Source organism: Scyliorhinus canicula, chromosome 6, assembly GCF_902713615.1.
Source record: "Scyliorhinus canicula chromosome 6, sScyCan1.1, whole genome shotgun sequence".
Lineage (NCBI taxonomy): Eukaryota > Metazoa > Chordata > Chondrichthyes > Carcharhiniformes > Scyliorhinidae > Scyliorhinus > Scyliorhinus canicula.
Genome location: NC_052151.1, coordinates 189,372,496 through 189,390,204, shown reverse-complemented (window position 1 = coordinate 189,390,204; position 17,709 = coordinate 189,372,496). Strand labels below are relative to the sequence as shown.

At 41.7% G+C, this 17,709-nt stretch overlaps 2 protein-coding genes across 6 annotated transcripts in view; one reads left to right on the top strand and one right to left on the bottom strand.

The window, feature by feature from the left end:
- Positions 1 to 15,453, top strand: part of smap1 (small ArfGAP 1) — a 329,292-nt gene extending 313,839 nt beyond the window's left edge. For 4 of the 5 annotated variants that reach the window (XM_038800673.1, XM_038800671.1, XM_038800672.1 and 1 more), the window contains 2 exons: positions 8,802 to 9,115; positions 13,376 to 13,517. In XM_038800673.1, the coding sequence (XP_038656601.1) occupies positions 8,802 to 9,115; positions 13,376 to 13,510 (449 nt within the window). In that variant the 3' untranslated portion in view covers positions 13,511 to 13,517. Of the gene's footprint in view, positions 1 to 8,801; positions 9,116 to 13,375 lie in introns of all 5 variants that reach the window. The other variant, XM_038800670.1, reaches the window with a different exon arrangement.
- A 477-nt stretch (positions 15,454 to 15,930) lies between these two features.
- The window catches only part of b3gat2 (beta-1,3-glucuronyltransferase 2 (glucuronosyltransferase S)), a 186,027-nt gene continuing 184,248 nt past the window's right edge, over positions 15,931 to 17,709 (bottom strand). The window contains exon 4 of the mRNA XM_038800675.1: positions 15,931 to 16,287. Coding sequence (XP_038656603.1) covers positions 16,201 to 16,287 — 87 coding nt within the window. The 3' untranslated portion in view covers positions 15,931 to 16,200. The remainder of the gene's footprint in view (positions 16,288 to 17,709) is intronic.

Genomic DNA, 17,709 nt, shown 5'->3' with positions numbered 1-17,709 from the left:
ATTTCATTTACCGCTCAAGCAAATCTGCAGTGCTCCCTAAATGTCCTTTGTAGCCAAATGATAAAAAAAAAATTTGCTGACATTAATTATAGTAATTAAATTTATTTCAGATATTGGGAAGTGACAGGAAATTAATTTTGCACATAAAAGAAAAGGGCACTTTGTTCTGGAAATGAAATGTTTCTCAAGTGTAACATAAAAATTGAGACTTAATAATGTACAGTGTCTGCATGGAGAAGTCAAATCACAGTGCTCTTAGAAGCAAGAAAAATCAACTCATTCCGAGCCAGCCAGTCGTATATCTGCTGGATTTATATAGAAAACTGAAGAGTTTGTATGTGTATCAGTAAAGATCAAAAGTGAGAAATGGAAAACTGCAAGCGGGTGTACGAGACACAATTATCTCCCAAAATAAACACTAAGTTGATAACTTCCAGATTTGGATAAAATGCTTGTGCAACGCAAAATGATCAGATTGATGTCTTCAATGGACCACTTAACATGCACAAAAATAAATGATTTATAAACCAGAGAGTAGTCAGCATATTGCCCTGCAAGGGAGGAAGAATGAATAATGTCATAAGTACCTTGGGCCCATTAGAATGGTGCAGGTTACCCCAAGTACTAAGATAACCTGCAACTTTCACATTGCTCTCTGTCGTATTGTCTGGCTTTTATTTTTATTTTTCCAATTAAGGAGCAATTTAGTGTGGCCAATCCACTTACCCTGCACATCTTTTTTGTGTTGTGGGGGTGAGACCCACGCAGACAAGAATGTGCAAACTCCACACGGATAGTGACCTGAGGCCGGGATCGAACCCAGGTCCTCGGCGCCGCGAGGCAGCAGTGTGAACCAGATTTTGTTTTAATAAAATCGAAACCTTGTAAAGATTTTCTTTACTTCTGGCTTTCCATTATTATAGTTTAATAAAAGCTTGTGCTCGTATATGATCAATACAGTCAATACAAAGCAAGAGTTTTAAAAGCACAAAATCTTACTTTGGCAGGGAGATTAGTTCACCTAATTGGAGGTTAAAAAGAACTTGGACAACATTGAAGGTCTAATGATACACTTATGAATAGCGGTATTCGAATCTCGAAAGTTGTGCTGAATTTTAGAAATCTTTGACTTGGCCAAAACTATAGTATTGTGTCCAGTTCTGGTCACCACATTTCAGGGAGGATGTGAGTGAGGGGCCTGCAGAAGGTGCAGAGGAGATTTATCAGTATGGATCAGGGATGAGGGATCTTGGCTACAAGGTAAATTCTGTATCCCGCTTTCTCTCCATACCCCTTGATCCCTTTAGCCACAAGTGCCATGTCCAGCTCCCTCTTGAATATATCCAATGAACTGGCGCCAACAGCTTTCTGTGATAGAGAATTCCACAATTTCACAACTCTCTGAGAGAAGAAGTTCTTTCTCATCTCAGCCCTGAATGGCTTACCCTATGTAAGAGGCTAATTGTGCTTTGTCATTCTGTGTTACATTTCGGATAAGGACTTCAGCTGATGATTTAAGAACTCGCTACATCCTTTGAAAAGGATGACCTCAAACTTTCCATGCTTAGTCTTCAAATGCTTTTGACGTTTTGAGGGTTTTAATCTCTCATTTGCCAGTACTTCCCTGCATTCAACAAATCATTTTTATACTGCTTTGTTACTGAGTTAAGTTTCTTTATAGGCTGTTCACCAGAGACATTGGAGCTCTGTACAGAGTGAGCACTGCTCCGTCCTGCCATGGACTCTCCTAAGCAGCTCTCTCCATCAGATTCAGATCCTGGCCAGGAGGTACACTGCTTGTTTGTGTCTCTGACCCTCTCTTCCTTACACCAAAATGATCTATCTTAACAGTCCTGTTGCCTTGCTTGCTCACAGCTAGAAAATGGAGGGAGTTCCTCCCCATGATTCCGTGCCAAAAGCATGGACATTCAGGGCGCATGACCTTCTCACTGGTGCCGCTTCTGGCCGGAAGACTACATCGTTCGCATTTAAAAGCCGGTAGCGGCCATTGGGCACTTCTTCTACGATTGGGACCACCACAGGAAAGCCTTAACCGATCACTTTGTGGCCCAGCCACTGGTCACGATCCACACCTTGTAAATTCTTGCTTTCGACCATGCTGATCTTTTTAACTTGGTCCAGAACAGTAGAAGTTGAGGCCGCAACCTGTGCACAGGGGAAATTCATCTCGATAAAGGAGAAGGAAGCCTGTGGGGCTGGTTCCCTTGGGCAACAATGAAAGCAGGTAGTTTTGATTCATTTAAATGCCAATTCCATTTCTGTCAGAAAACAATATTTTGGGATACAATATATAATTAATTTCAGCCATGACTGATTAGTTTTTATTTTTTAAGGGATGTATGTGGGTGTTGCTGGCTAGGCCAGCATTTATTGTCCACTTCTTATAGCCCTCGAAAAAGTGGTAGTGAGGTGCCTTGTTGAACTGCAGTCCATGTGGTGTAGGTAGGAATCCCAGGACTTTGACCCAGCGACAGTGAAGGAGCAGTGATATATTTCCACGTCAGGATGGTAAGTGAATCGGAGGGAAACTCGCAGGTGGTGATGTTCCCATGTATCTGTTTTCCAGCCCCTTCTAGCTGGTTGTGGGTTTGGAAGGTAGTAAGTGTATCGCACTAGTAAGGAAGGACAACTTTGAACACTGGTTCCCCAAGTGTCTCCACATCTTTGCTTGACCTGCCATTGAGTAATTGATGGAGCTTGATTAGCATTATAATGCTATTATTGTATAATTCTCCTTCTGCGAGGGTTTCCTCTGGGTGCTCCGGTTTCCTCCAACAAGTACCGAAACACATGCTGTTAGGTGAATTGGACATTCTGAATTCTCCCTCCGTGTACCCGAACAGGCGCCAGAATGTGGCGACTAGGGGATTTTCACAGTAACTTCATTGCAGTGTTAATGTCAGCCTACCTGTGACACTAATAAAGATTAGTATTATCATGTGACTACCCAGATGACAGAAGCCAAGTCCTCGGTCTTTTATTATCCTGAAACTGCCATCTTCACAACTTTCAGTTCACTTTATGCTGAGGTCCTGTGATTCAAGCTGGCTCCTGTGCACACAGTTTCTTAAAGAGCTCCTTGTGTCTATATATCCAGGACCACCTGCAGCCATCGTTCATCATTTTTCCCTCTAAACCCTCACCTATGCAGAGTTCCCATTGATTCTCACAGTGATTTCATTTTAACCCAAACGTCACGTTGAGTGTTCACCTTGTGAACTCTGGGAAATCTGGAAAGGCCTGGCTGTGGTATTTCTTTCAAGAAGCAAACAGCTTCTTGGCATCCTTTGATGGGCTTCAAATTCCTGGTCTCCATTGGACTTCAAGACCATGTTTCTACGCTGGACATCATTGGAAAACCTGTAACCCTCCACTGCTGACCAGATTCTGCGGACCGTTTCCTTTTTGTTTCAATCTGCGAACTGTGAAAATGATCTCCCATCTTTTTTTAAGCTTGGTTTTAAATTCCTGGGCACCTTTTGACATCAAAGTGACGTTTCTGCTCTGGGTTACACTGGTTATACAATAAGAATCGACTCGTCTCTGACTTGCTGTTCTTGTATGATGCTGTTCTTGTATGATAAAGTATTTTGTATCAGTCTAGTTCACTTTCCCCACCCCCCTGTTGTGATCGAGAGACTTCAGACTCCTCCTGACCCTACATCTGGCTACCATTTCGACGGGTATTTCAGCCTCAGTCTGTCTGTGACCAGTATATCAGGATGAAAATCCTCAACTGTTTTTGCATTTTATGGTGCCCCCCCCCCCCCCCCCCCCCCCCCCAAACCCCCTTCCCATCTTTCTGTATTGCAACAAGTCTGTACACTTGGATCAAATTCCTATGGAAGCACCTCTCCAGTACTTCTTTATGCTGAAACAGCTTCTGGACTTTGGTGTGTTAGGTAAGCTGGGTCTGCGAGGACTACGTTTACTGCAGTAGTGAGAGAGACAGGCTTCCAACACTGGAAGAAAAATGCAACTTCTTAACTGTGGGTTTACACTATGCTGACTTGGCTAGAGACCTGAGGCTAACCTGACCAGACTATCTTACTACCACATGGTGTATGTTCTAGTTGCTGCTCACGGGCTCTGACTGTCTCAGAGGCTGGATCCTGAGAGAGCGGGAAAACTGGTGCCCTCTGGCTTTATAGTGGTCGTGTCCTGTCTGGTGATTGGCTGCTGTGTTCTGTGTGTTCACTGGTCATCCTGTGTGCCAGTCATTGCCGGTCTGTGCACCATCATATACCTGTGCGTATATTATGACAGACTTCACTCGCTTCACCCTTCTCCAAACTCCAACCGATGCTTCATGATGATTCCACATACCTAGATCGTCACCATGGGACTTCAGCCTTGAGTTACAGACTACTTCCTATTACAGTATCAACCTTTACTTCCTAGTGCCCATTTGCTATCATGTGTCTAATATATCCTGATTTTTTAAAAGTAGCTTGTACATTGTGCCACCTGATACCATTAGCATGCACCTTTTGCTGTCATTCTGGACTCAGTCTATCAATTTATTTTCACTTTTGCTCTTTTAACTTTTCCCTTTACCTTTCCTAGATCTCTCTATTCTCTGGTCATGCCTCTTTTCACTTTCAGATACTCTATCCTCCCAATTCCCTACCCCAACCTTCCTGCTCTCTTGGTGCCATCCCAGGCTTGACTCCCTGTTAGATAAGCAAACAGCTTCTTGGCGGCCTTTGATGGGCTCATCCAGGCATTCCTCCTTTGAGACACTGCTTAAAATCTACCCCTTTGACCAAGCTTTTAGTCATCTTACCGAAGATCACCTTATGTGATTGGGTATACTTTGTTTAATAATGCTTCTGAGATGTGCCTTGGTTCATTTTTCTACGTTAAAAGTAGGTTGTTGGTCCATTCAGGCAGTTGTATGACTTTTAGTGGTGTATTAGAGCATATGTAGAAGGCCATTTGACTATATACTATGGATGAAGCAAGCTCCGCAATCAAAAAGGTGTCTCTACCCCTCTTGGACTTTAAATTTGGAAACCCCCCCCCCCTCTTTACTGTGTCTGCTGGGGGGGGGGTTTCCAAATTTAAAGTCCAAGAGGGGTAGAGACACCTTTTTGATTGCGGAGCCTCTTTACTGTGTCTGCTGGGGGGGGGGGGGGGGGGGGGGGGGGGGGAGGAATTGTAATACCAATATTATGAGCGCATTTGGCTATGTTGCTGAACAGCTTCATTTCAGTGCTTTTATTTGATATTAATGTCTCCTGGCTATGTCAAAAACTTAGTCAAAATCCTTTCCTGATTGTCTTTCCAGTAACACTGCTGGAAGTGTTTGTGTGAACATTCATAAAGATTAGATTTGACTCTATTTTGGTTGAGCAGCCTATTAACAGTGCAAACTGGTTATAATGAAGCATAGAGCCTTGGCCAAGACAATGGATACCTATCAGCACCCATTAAAATCAATACTGCCAAAAGTCAGTAACTTTAGGAAACGAGAAATAAATTGGACATTGAGAGTGAATGAAATCTCAAAGCTAACCTATGCCCACTACAAATCCAAGAGGGAGCTTGGTTTTCCTGATGTAAACACTCTTTTTGTAAATGAGCCTGTTATTCTGACTCTTTTGCTTTTTGTGACTATTGAGGACGTCAATGCAGACTGGTTACCATTGAATAACGAAGCACAAATGTGGTAATTGGTCCATCGAGCCTATTTCAAAGAGCAATCCAGATGTTCTGTGTAGGTTGAACATAACTGCCTGGCTTGGGACCTTTATGCTTCAGTTTATAAGCCCAGAATACCTTATGCTATATTAACTGCTTTCCAAACATTCAAAGATTTGTACACTTAGGTTTCTCTGTTCCTGCACTCCCTTTTTAAAATTGTGCTATTTACCTTGCATTGCCTCACATTTTGATAAGAATAATGAGGCATCATTGTTAATAATGTGCCAGGTGTGATGATTATTCTGATTGTTCCCCAGCGACTTGGCGCCCCCATCTCTTGCACTGTCAAGCTGAGTTTAATAGTAGGGTCAGCATTGAGAAACACTCCGCTAAACCTGTCTCAAACGGAACTGGTTCATTTTCGTTAAATCGCGCCCATAATCTGTCGGTGTTTTACAATAACAGTTGCCCTACACGTCAGATTTTCAATGGAAGTCGCACCTTAACCACTAATCATTTTGATTAACCTGGGCATTATCCTGTTTATCTGTTCATCTAAAGGAACAACGGAGTGGTTGACAAGTTCTGTAACTCCTGCTCTATCCAACCAGATTAAGCGGACCCTTGTCCCTTCCTGCCTTCTGACACCTCCTCACCTAATTCCAGTGTTTGAAGTTCATGCTACCAATTTGTAAACATCTGAGGGGAATAAAACACAGGAGATTGAAACACCCAGCTCCCAATAATCAAATCATCAGGGGCTGGTTTAGCACAGGGCTAAATCGTTGGCTTTGAAAGCAGACCAAGGCAGGCCAGCAGCATGGTTCAATTCCTGTACGAGCCTCCCCGAACAGGTGCCGGAATGTGGCGACTAGGGGCTTTTCACAGTAACTTTATTTGAAGCCTACTTGTGACAATAAGTGATTTTCATTTCATTTCATTTCATTTTCACTATGGTTAGTCCAACATGATTGCAATTACCGGCCCTCAGAGTTTCAGAAACATCAGCATCACGGATTGAACTAAAACTGATATAGGTGGTATTGCTACAAAAAGGCACTGTTTGCATATCCATTGCATTGAGGACATTTAGCCTTTGCTAAATATTGCCGTATTAACAAAGTATCATGTAAAAAGTGGGCACCTGCACATACCATATATTAAATTTCTTGCTCATGCATTTTAGCAGCTTTCACTGCATTCACTCAATGTGCTTTTCAACGATTATGCTACTGAAGTTAATTAGTAGCTCAGTGTGCTGTGCTGCACCCCTGCTCGTTTCCTCAGAAAAGATGCAATTAATTTTTAAAAATACAGCTTGATTTATCAGTGGTTGGGTTGAAGATCCAAGAAGTACGATTCGGCATTGTTGAGATAACCAATCAGAAATGACTGAGCCTCATCCAATCAGACATTAAACTCCCAAGTGCTGCAATAAACTAGAATCAGGAGACTGTCACTTCTTTCTAAAACAATCGGGAAGCTTCCATTTGTGTTACCTGGCACAACAACGTTGGTTTAAAATAGATGTTGCAAATTTATTCCAAATAAGCAGGACAACTGTTCGACTTAATTCAAATTGAGCTGGTGTTGCATGGGTTTCGGGATCCTCGATTGGTATTTTATTGGGACATTTTCTGCAATTCTGTCCATTTTTCTATGAAAACTGCAAACCTGGGGCCATGAGGATCTCCGGCCACTTTAAGCTGGTTGAGGTCTATTGTAGGTATATGTTGAAGAAACATTCAGTTCGCAAATCAACAAATATAATATTGTACATTGAATGTACAGCACAGAGACAGGCAATTCAGTTCATCGGGTCCAAGCTACTGTTTCGGCTCTACATGCCACTCCTCCCATTCATCATTCAACCCTAATAGAACATAGAGCAGTACAGGACAGGCCCCTAATGGAAGAACCGAGAATGCTGGAAAAACTCTGTAGGTCAGGGTGCTGAGAGAGTTAGTGGGCTGAATTTAACGGGATGGCATGCAACCCTGTGGCCAATTTACACACAGCATGGCCTTAATTGACTCCGCTAGAGACTTCTGTCCCATCTGCGGGGGAAATTCAGCCAGTTTTCAGCCCAACGTGCCATGTTTGAGCGGTGGTTATCTCTAGGACTATAGTCCCCAAAGTAGAGAGGGTTATGGAGGCTGGACTGGTTAAATCGATGACTGACAGGACCCAGCGAGCAAGGGGTGGGGGTGGTTTCTGAGGTGGGATGGGGGATATGATCATGGCTCCAATGGGAACATTGAGCCCCCCCAGAGGAGGTGGGGATGAGGCACTTAAAATGACGGCTTAAAGGTCTCAATAGGTTTGAGGCTTTCTGAAGCCTCCAAAGGTCCACCAACCCCACTAAATTGGAGGAGAGGTCAGATATGAGCGGGTAGGTGGTGGGAAGGCCATGCCCTGCATTCTATGAACCTCCTGCCTTCGGCCAGGGGAGCGTACATTCTAGCCGTGTTTCAGGTCAATTACTCTTCCATCAATCTGAACGGTCTTTTTCTCTCCACAAATGCTACCAGACCTGTTGTGTACTCTCTCATTAATTACTGGATATGACCATTGCACCTCGAGTCATGTCACCGGACACTTTTTGTAACTCTGTAAACTGTTGAACTGGGATATTTACAAATGTCGCTATTTACCTAGTTGAGCAATACAATTGGGATATTGAACAGTTTAAAACAACCCAGAAGTCTGGAACTGGTTTACAAAGAGTTGAACAAGCTTGCCAGGTAGCTAAGACACCTTGAATTCCAGAACTTTGGGTCGAGGCAGCTGAAAACAAGGGAGAAGTCAGGCAATGTTATGGGGGTGAAAACAGCTGCCGTCAGTGATGGTGTGGATATGTATTTGAAAGCTAATATTGATTAGCTATGAAGACAATGAAGTTGGCCTAATGGTCTTCCCACAACATTGCCTCCCTTGTTGTGGAGATTTCAGGGAGATAGATGCAATCAAAGTACATCCTTAAGATCATACTGGCTGCAGCAAGAGGGTGGAGGGAATATTAGGTGAAATATATATGCAATTTCGCTTTGCTTGGTTTCCATTTTTATGAAGGGTGCTCTGAATTGTGTGCCCCGATGTAACTTTGTATTTTCAATATATTCTTTACTTTCCAGCTGCTGTGTTCATGGCACCTTCTCCGCTGCCCTTTGTGTCACACCCTGTGGCCAGTTACCCTAATTTCCCTAACCTCGGAGCACCTATGCCTGCACCCACTGGCATGATGGGAAATATGATGGGACAGTCAGTGAGTATGATGGCCCAGCCAGCGGGAATGGTGGTTGGCATTGGAATGCCAAATGGATTTATGGGTAATGCTCAAACTGGTGCCGTCAGGGTTCCAGAGAACATGATGGCTCCCCAAGGAGGAATGATGGGAAATTCATACAATGTGCAACAAAGCCAGCAACCACAGTGGAACCTTGGTCAGGTCAGTGAAGACACATATAGTAAGGGGGAATAAAGCAAAAAAAACACTTGGCAGCAGGTTTATTGATTATCAATAATATGTAATGCTGAATTGTTGCTTTGTAGACTAAAAATTACCATTTGGATTTGTCTGAGGACGTTTGCTGCATTGTTTCCTCACTGTAATAAATCAAGCGATTGATAGTTGCGTTTTCCATGTTTCTGAATCAATTAAAAGATGGCAGTATTACAGTACTGGATGCTGTGAAGAAAGCTGCCTGGGGTGTGACATTAATCATTGTCACAGAGACTAGAACTAAAAATGCTCCTTTTTTATTCTGAATCCATTCATGCTACAGAATTTTGATTGCTCATTCTATATACTGCCATAGTATTTTTTTTTAAATAAGAAAGTTACTGATTATCTCAATGAACATTATGCTAATTGTGGCCTGATGTATAGGAGGGGGGGGGGTGGGGGGGGTACAATGTTGGGAATTCAGATCCCAAGTTGTGATAGTCATTGAAATTTACCTCCATTGTTTCTGGCTGGGATTTGGGATAATCAGTAAGATGTAATGTAGTAACAGATGCTCCATTCCCAGAAATTGACCAAGAGAATGAGTGATCTGTAATGCCTTTCCATTCCTCACTAAGGGATGACATGGCACTTGGAAACAATCATCGGAAGGCAATAAGTGCGGAGGAGGTTTTCAAGTTCGATTAATTTGCTTCTTCTCAGCTGTTTAAAATTGTAAAATGTTCAGTCACCTTTTGCAGAATGAAAACCAATTTAATGCACATTGTAGGTTTATGGGTGCTAAACCATCCCTCTATGAAATAGACCTCTATAGCACTGATCTGCAGGTACTGTTTGTCATGGATGTGTCAGAGGTGAAAATGACTTGAGAATTCATGTGACCAGTGCTATAATTAATAGAGTCGAGTTCGGTCGTACAGATAGGCAGTGTACATTTTCTTCCCTTAAAATGCCTGTGTATTTGCTGTACCTTAAAACCCTGTCAAGGATAGCAATATTCTAGCATGGCTGCCAATTAATCCTTGTGAGACCCACGTCTGGCTTCACTGTCCGCCCCACTCAACCTCATTGGGCTCAGCAAAATGGTCTTGATTCCCAGGCATGACCACTCCCAGGGAACAAATAGCTGCACTAACGAAACAAAAATGCTGCCACATATAAAGGTAATATTATATAAGTGTCTTTCTTTACGCTTTTTTCGAAATTAGGACCGTCAGGCACAGCGTTACATTTGATTTTGTTCTCTCCAATCCTGTCATTTACCATGAATGTAGACAAAGTTAGATTTTGAACTTGATGCCAAGCTCTCAAACTGGCTATGCAGATTGCCAGCCTGGTGTCCAAAAATAGTCTCTCTGTTTTTTTTCCATTGAAATAGAAGGAAAATCTGTAGTGGAGAACTGGAGGAGTGCAATTTGAAAATCTATTGGTGGGGCAGGGGAACATGGTGGCTTTGAGGTAATGTCACTGGACCAGTAATCAAAAGGCCCATACTAATGCCTCAGGGGCACAGGTTCAAATCTCACCATGGCAGATGGTGGAATTTAAATTCAATTCATTTTTTAATATCTGGAGTTGAAATCTAATATGGTGCCACAAAATTATAATTTTTTGTCACAGAACATCTGGTTATGGAAAGAAATCTGCTGGCTGCCTGGCCTGGCCTACGTGTGACTCCAGACCTAAAGTGATTGACTCTTAAGTTGCCTGTGAAATGGCCTTGCAAGCCACTCAGTTGTACCAACTGCTACATAAGCCACTCACCACCACCTTTTCAAGGGCAATTAGGGTTGGATAACAAATACTGGCCTTGCCAATGAAAAAATAATGAGAAAAAAAGGCAAGTTGTGTCACCAAGTTACGTGACCATATCATAGCCGAGCCTCAGTGCCGTTACCTGATTGCATTTATCCATTTCTCTCTTCTGTGTCCTGGATGGCTGAGACCAATTGTAGCTCACCAGCTGCTGCTCAGGGTGAGATAGCTAGCTCAACATTGAGCAGCGGTAGAACCTTCAATCACCCTGTTCTGTCTTGATTTCGACATTGCATTGCTCCAATGGTGCATTAGAGCAGTTGGTAAATATAAAATGCCTGTTCCTCCTAGTGTCACTTTGTGTTTTTGATGCTGTATGCATTTACACTAACTGTTTGAATTAGATGCATCCAAAATTAATGTAATAGTTGCCCACTCTGATCTCTCAACAGAAGGATTCAGAAATGGAACTTGAAAACATTTATTAGATAAATGGCACTCATTAAATATCCCGTAACAATATCCCGTAAAATTCCCGTAACAGCCTCCCCGAACAGGCGCCGGAATGTGGCGACTAGGGGCTTTTCACAGTAACTTCATTTGAAGCCTACTCGTGACAATAAGCGATTTTCATTTCATTTTCCTATCATGAGAACTCTGAGGATCATGGTTAATGTATGTTCAAACTGATTGCAATGTTTTACTTGCAGTGGTGCCTAGATCCCTACCATCCCTTGGTGCCATCATCCCTCTAATGGCTGATTTGTGAGAATTGGCGTGAATGGCGGGCTGCTGAAACATTCATCCACCCTTCCAAACATGAGACTCTGCATTATGTTTGGAGTGGGCCTGCGAAGAATAGCTCAAGCTGACTTCCCCATCCTTCCGATAAATAGTTCAGAAACACCCTCTCACAATTGTAGCCAGTTAAAAGAATGTTTACTTTTGTTAATTTTGATGAATTACACTCATTTTACTTTAAGGGAAATTAACGTGCTTTTTACACTTGCACACATGGGCTTTTAAAAGAAATAATTTTATCTCTCTTTTCCCATTCGTAACCTATTATCCTATATATGGAATCCTTGGGGCACTGCGATTACTTTACATGGTGTTTGTGTGAAAATGCACATTGCATTTCCTTCCAAATTCATGCTAAATCAGTGGTTTGCCATCCTATTGACTGCTGGGAGCAATCCTAGTAATAACGTCCTAATGGCATCTGTATAGAATGGATTGGTATTTGATGCAAATTGCAGATGTAAAAGCACTTGGAGATTTCTTCATGTACAAGGAGAGTACTTTCGGGTAGCAATCAGGATTTTTAGTACGTTCTTAATTGGAAGCTAATTGGCCCACCTTGATGAAGTGTACCAACAGTCTTCAAAATGTCCTTCAGTTTGATACCTTGACAAGAGTTATATTCCTGACAATGTGTGCAGTCTAAATTGGTGGAGTTGCTATCTCAACAGTTGTAAAACAGCTCGTATAGCTTTCTTTTAAAGTTGATCCTTTCTCTCCTCTGTAAACCTACCTTAGGAAAGGAGTTAGGATGGGGTTATACTTTTTGATGCCCTTAGTTCCATAATTAGAAAATATTTGCCAAACTGAAACCACACTATTGATAACATAAAAGCTTTCCAAATGAATTCAACTTAACCATGCAGGTTTTGTTTCTGGCAGATATGCTGGCTCATGTCTTGTGGAAGCCGCCATTAGTTATAAATATTTACACTGAACCCCACCACCCGTCCCCCAGGCTTTCAGTCTGTCTATCTCTTGTGCATGTGAGAGCTTTCCTTTTTCACATGATGTAGAGATGCCGGCATTGGACTGGGGTGGGCGCAGTAAGAATTCTTACAACACCAGGTTAAAGTCCAACAGGTTTGTTTGGAAGCTCCTTCGTCATGTGAGTGAAGAGAGGTGGGTTCCACCTCCTCACTCACCTGATGAAGGAGCTGCAATCCGAAAGCTAGTGATTCCAAACAAACCTGTTGGACTTTAACCTGGTGTAGTAAGACTTCTTACTTTTTCACGTATGCACATGTTTTCTTGTGTCCATCTTCCTCAAGCACAAACACTTTGTTTCCTGGTTATGTATGCTGTTGCATCATGTCTCCTGGATGTCACTTTCCTGTCCTTTCCCAGCCGCGCACACACGCTCACTTGTTTTCTTGCATTCACTCTCATTTTCCCAGGGGATTATATGGCTGCTGCAAGAGATGAAGATTGGAGACGTTCGGTCACACAACTGCATTTATTGATGTGTGGGTCAGACCTGATGGACAAAATGTTCTACCTGCCCATCAGTTTTCCATGAATAGGTCTGCTGGGTGTGCGCACAATAATTGTCTATCTCATGCTCCATTGTCCTCTCTTCCCTCAAAATCAACGTAAAAAGTTAGCAAGTGTTTCACTTACCACATGTATAGGACTTCAGTAGTTGGGCATAATACTGTAAGCATTTTTCTCTCATTGTGTTCGTAGATGAATCAGCAGATGGCGGGGATGAATCTAAGTTGCCCCAGTGGCATGATGGGCTTTAGCCAACCTGCAGGCACAATGGGAGCATGGACGGGCAATCCGACAGGCCAGACACTCAGTACTCAACTGTGGAAATGATGCAAAATGAGGCCACCATCCTGGAATTCTCTATCATCTCTTGTTGCATAACAGACTTATTATTTTATCTATGTAAAAAGAAATGCCCTGGTTTGACTGCAAATATTACCTAGTTGATCTAGACCATTCCTGGCAGTCTTATTATTGATTCAGTCTAATTAAGTCATTCCCTGGTTAAGCTGTGGAATATCGGTTTCAGAGGTTTTCCTCACCGCCGTCTTTTTCTAAAATGTGTCCGTCACATGCTGTCTGAGCAGTTTAGGATAAATTGTAACGATATTGTTATGTGACCAGTAGCTAGTTCTCGTACTGCTCGGAGAAAGGGAAGTGAATTGTTGGCTTAGCAACTTCCCTCCCGCCCTCCCAAAGTCCAGTACTCTTAACGATCATCACCCAAACTCCCTGTAGAAGAAATTGTATGAGCCGATGTGTGTTAAATAACTAGCTGTCGGTGTGTTTAAAAGGCTGTACTTGGATTACCATCTTTTTTTATTTTTGTTCCAACCATTTGTTTCTTTTTTCTTTGTGGTGATACAATGATGTGGAGCAAATAAAAGAAAGCAAAGTTCGAAGAAAAATAAATCTGGATGGTAGAGCGAACCATTTGTACTTGGGTTCAGACCCCAGCAATTGGAAACAAAATCCACACATTGCAACTCAGAGTTTGATCCGTGTTGCTGCAATTGGCAAACTACCCGTTGGTAACTGGCAATTCCAGAGGCTCTTCAGGCCTCATTGCATCTTAACCTGTCACTAGAAGTGTTACTTTCTCTGCATTAAAGGCTTCTCACAGTTGTATGATATACATCACCTTATACCGTGTCCCCCTCCTTCGAAAATAACTTAGTAGTGCATTGATTTAAATATGAAAAGACAAAGCACTGCTAATATTGATTATGTAATGCAAACTATCAAATGTGGTATTTTAACATGTTGCAAGGTACACCCATAAATAGGTAACACATTCCCTTAAGTGTCTGCTATAAATTTGTGTTTAACAAAGCTGAAATTCTCATCTATTTGAAATAAAAAGTTTAGTAACACTGAAATATCAATAACCATTAGGAGTTTTCAATACCACATTTAGAATTGCTAACTTGGCAAATAGTGATCTGTAATCAGCCTATGCATGTTTTCAGTGTTCTCATTAATGTTCATTTATTTTGACTGTCAATCCTGAAACACTCTTTCTCTCTCTCTCTCTCTCGCATACTCACACACACGCTGCTACTAAATGTCACAGCATTAACTCTGGCAAATGTTCCAAATTTGTTTTTAATTATTTGAACCAATTTTGATTGGGAATATCTGTGGGCCTTTGAAAAGGCAAATGAAAGGAATATTTTTCTGAAGTGGTTTTACTCCTTTTGAATCACCAACCCACTGGAGAAATCTCCTTGAGGTAAGATATAGTTAAGTGAGATGAGATGCAGGAGCAAATCACCTGGAGTGGAAGTTCCAGCTCTGCTCTCCAACCTATGACTTTCTGCCCATTTCCTTTGAAGGTTAAAAACATCTCGTGCTCACAGACACCGAGTTCGAACTCCTACCCCTGCATGTTTAAAAAAATAAATTATCGTACCAGTTTCAAATTACTGCTGCACATCACACCACATTGTCGCACCTTAAACAGTGTGTGGTTATGTACTCTCAGATTTTAAAGCAGTATTACTAGTTAGTGGTTCACTGGTAATATAAATGACAACTTTTTAAAAAAGCTTTTGAGTTTTATAGCTTTGTTAAACCTTAAAGACTGCTTAATAACAGATACTTAGTGAAGTGTTATCAACTAAGTGCACCAAACATGAACTTGCATTAACCTTAAATTTCCCTTGAGCTACATCCAGGTTTATTACTGCGGTTGTGTTTACATTTTATGGTGCCTAGTATAGCAAGTATGTTATTTCCCTGTATTGAATCAATTAAACCACTATCTGTGTGCATGTTTTGTCTCTTCGAATCATTTCACTTCATGTTTCCAGTGAACACTGTCTGGTTTATTTACACAGTAAACCGCAATGTCTATGATGGCTAGTTTGGTATAGTACTTAAATCACGGTTATAGTATGAATTCAGTCAAAGTCGGGGTCACACTAACGTCAGCGAATGTGAAGGCAGCCTGGTGCAGGCAACATCACTCTTTCTCTTCAGTATCAACTCTGGTCTTAGAAGCTGATTTACATGAGGCACGTTTAGTGTCAGTGTGAGTGGTTTTAGCTTGGCACTAAACTTGCTGAATATGAACGCACCAGTTAGTGTACTGCTGTTCAACAGAACCATGCTGCGTTCAGTCTCTGTTAAGTAATGAGATTGAAGTATTGTCAAAAAGTCAGTTCATACCACTTTGTGCCAAAGGCATATTTAAAAGTGGAAAATTTGATGCATGCAGGTATAAAAATGATTCATTACACAAGCAACACTATGTTTCATTAGCTTATGGCACATCTTTTATTGAAATGAATGCAGTGCTAATAAACATGCAGATGGGGAAATATGAAACTTCTGTAAACTTTTGATTTGAGATTGAAGCGTCTGTGAACTGTTTTGCCTTGAAAAATGTCCCAAGTGAATAGCTGCTTCTTCCTGCTGCTTTCATAGATCCATGTAGACTGCTTAGATGCAGATTTTCCAGGGCACATGCTGGGCTCTCCGTGTCCACATAGCCCTCAATAATGTTAAACCAGTGATTTCTAGACTTCAATGTGAATTACGTCCTGGTTGTGTTTGGGCTCAAATACAAGGTTTGCCTTCTCGGTCCTTGTGTGCCAAACAAGCACCTAAAACATAAGAAAGGAAAGAATTTATTTTTGATGAAATCTTACCAGGGACGAGAAGGCCATTTAACTCTTTATGACTATGCTGGACCTTTGAGAGAGCTTTCAAAGTGATCCCACTCTGCTTTCACGCCATTGCCCTGCAGATTTCTCCTTTTCAGTTAGTTATCCTCTTTTGAAAATTATTATTGAGCCTGATTCCACCACCTTTTTAGGCAGTGCATTTTGCACAGTGGGCTGTATTTTCTTAAAGCCTCATTTTCCCCATAATCTGTGATTTTTGGTTACTGACTACCCTGTCATAAAATGTAAGAGCAGAGGTCTGCTCCACCATTAAATAAGATCATGTCTGATCTATGATAATCCTCAACTCCACTTTCCTGCCTTATCCCAATAACCCTCGATTCCTTTACTGATTTAACGATTTATCTCAACCTTGAACCCAGCCTTTACAGCTCTCTGTGATTTAAAAAAATAAATAAAAAATTCTACAGATTCACTACCCTCAGAGAAGAACCAACTTAGTGAACCTTCTCTGCACTGCCTCCAACGCCAGTATATCTTTCCTTGGATAAGGGGACCAAAACTGTTCACAGTATTCCAGGTGTGGTCTAACCCGTGCCTTGTATAGCTTGAGCAAGACTTCCCAGTTTTTATACTCCATTCCCTTTGATATAAAGGTCAACATTCCATTTGCCTTCCTGCTGAACTTGCATGCTAGCTTTTGTGATTTGTGTAGGAGGACCCCCAAATCCTTCTGTTTTTCTGCAGTTTTTCTCCATTAACTAACATTCAGCTTCTTTAGTCTTCCTACCATAGTGCACAACTTCACATTTTCCTCTATTATTTTTCACCTGCCAACTTTTCCCCACTCACTTAACCTGACTTTTTGTGTCATCCTCACCACTTGCCTGTGTCATCTGCAAGCTTGGCAATAGTACATTCACTTCCCTCGTTCAATTCATTAAGATATATTGCAAATAATTGTGACCCCAGCATTGATTTTTGTGGCACCTCACTAGTTGCAGCTTGCCATCCTGAAAATAGCCCTCTTATCCCAACTGTCTTCTATCAGTTAGCCAAGCCTCTATCCATGCTAATATATGACCCCCAACACCATGTGCTCATTTCTTAAATAGCCTTTAATGTGGCACCTTATTGAATGCTTTTTGGAAATCCATGTATATTGCATCTACTAGTTCCCCTTTACCTATCCTGTTCGTTACCACCTCAAAGAATTCTAAGACATTTATTGGGTATGATATCTCCTTCATGAAGCCATACTGACTCTGCTTGATTATATTATGTATTTCTAAATGCTCTGCTATTACATCCTTTATAACGGACTCTAACATTTCTGGTTACTGACCCTCTTGCCACTGAGGGAAGTTTCGCCCTAACTCCTCTTATTAGGCCCCCCCTATA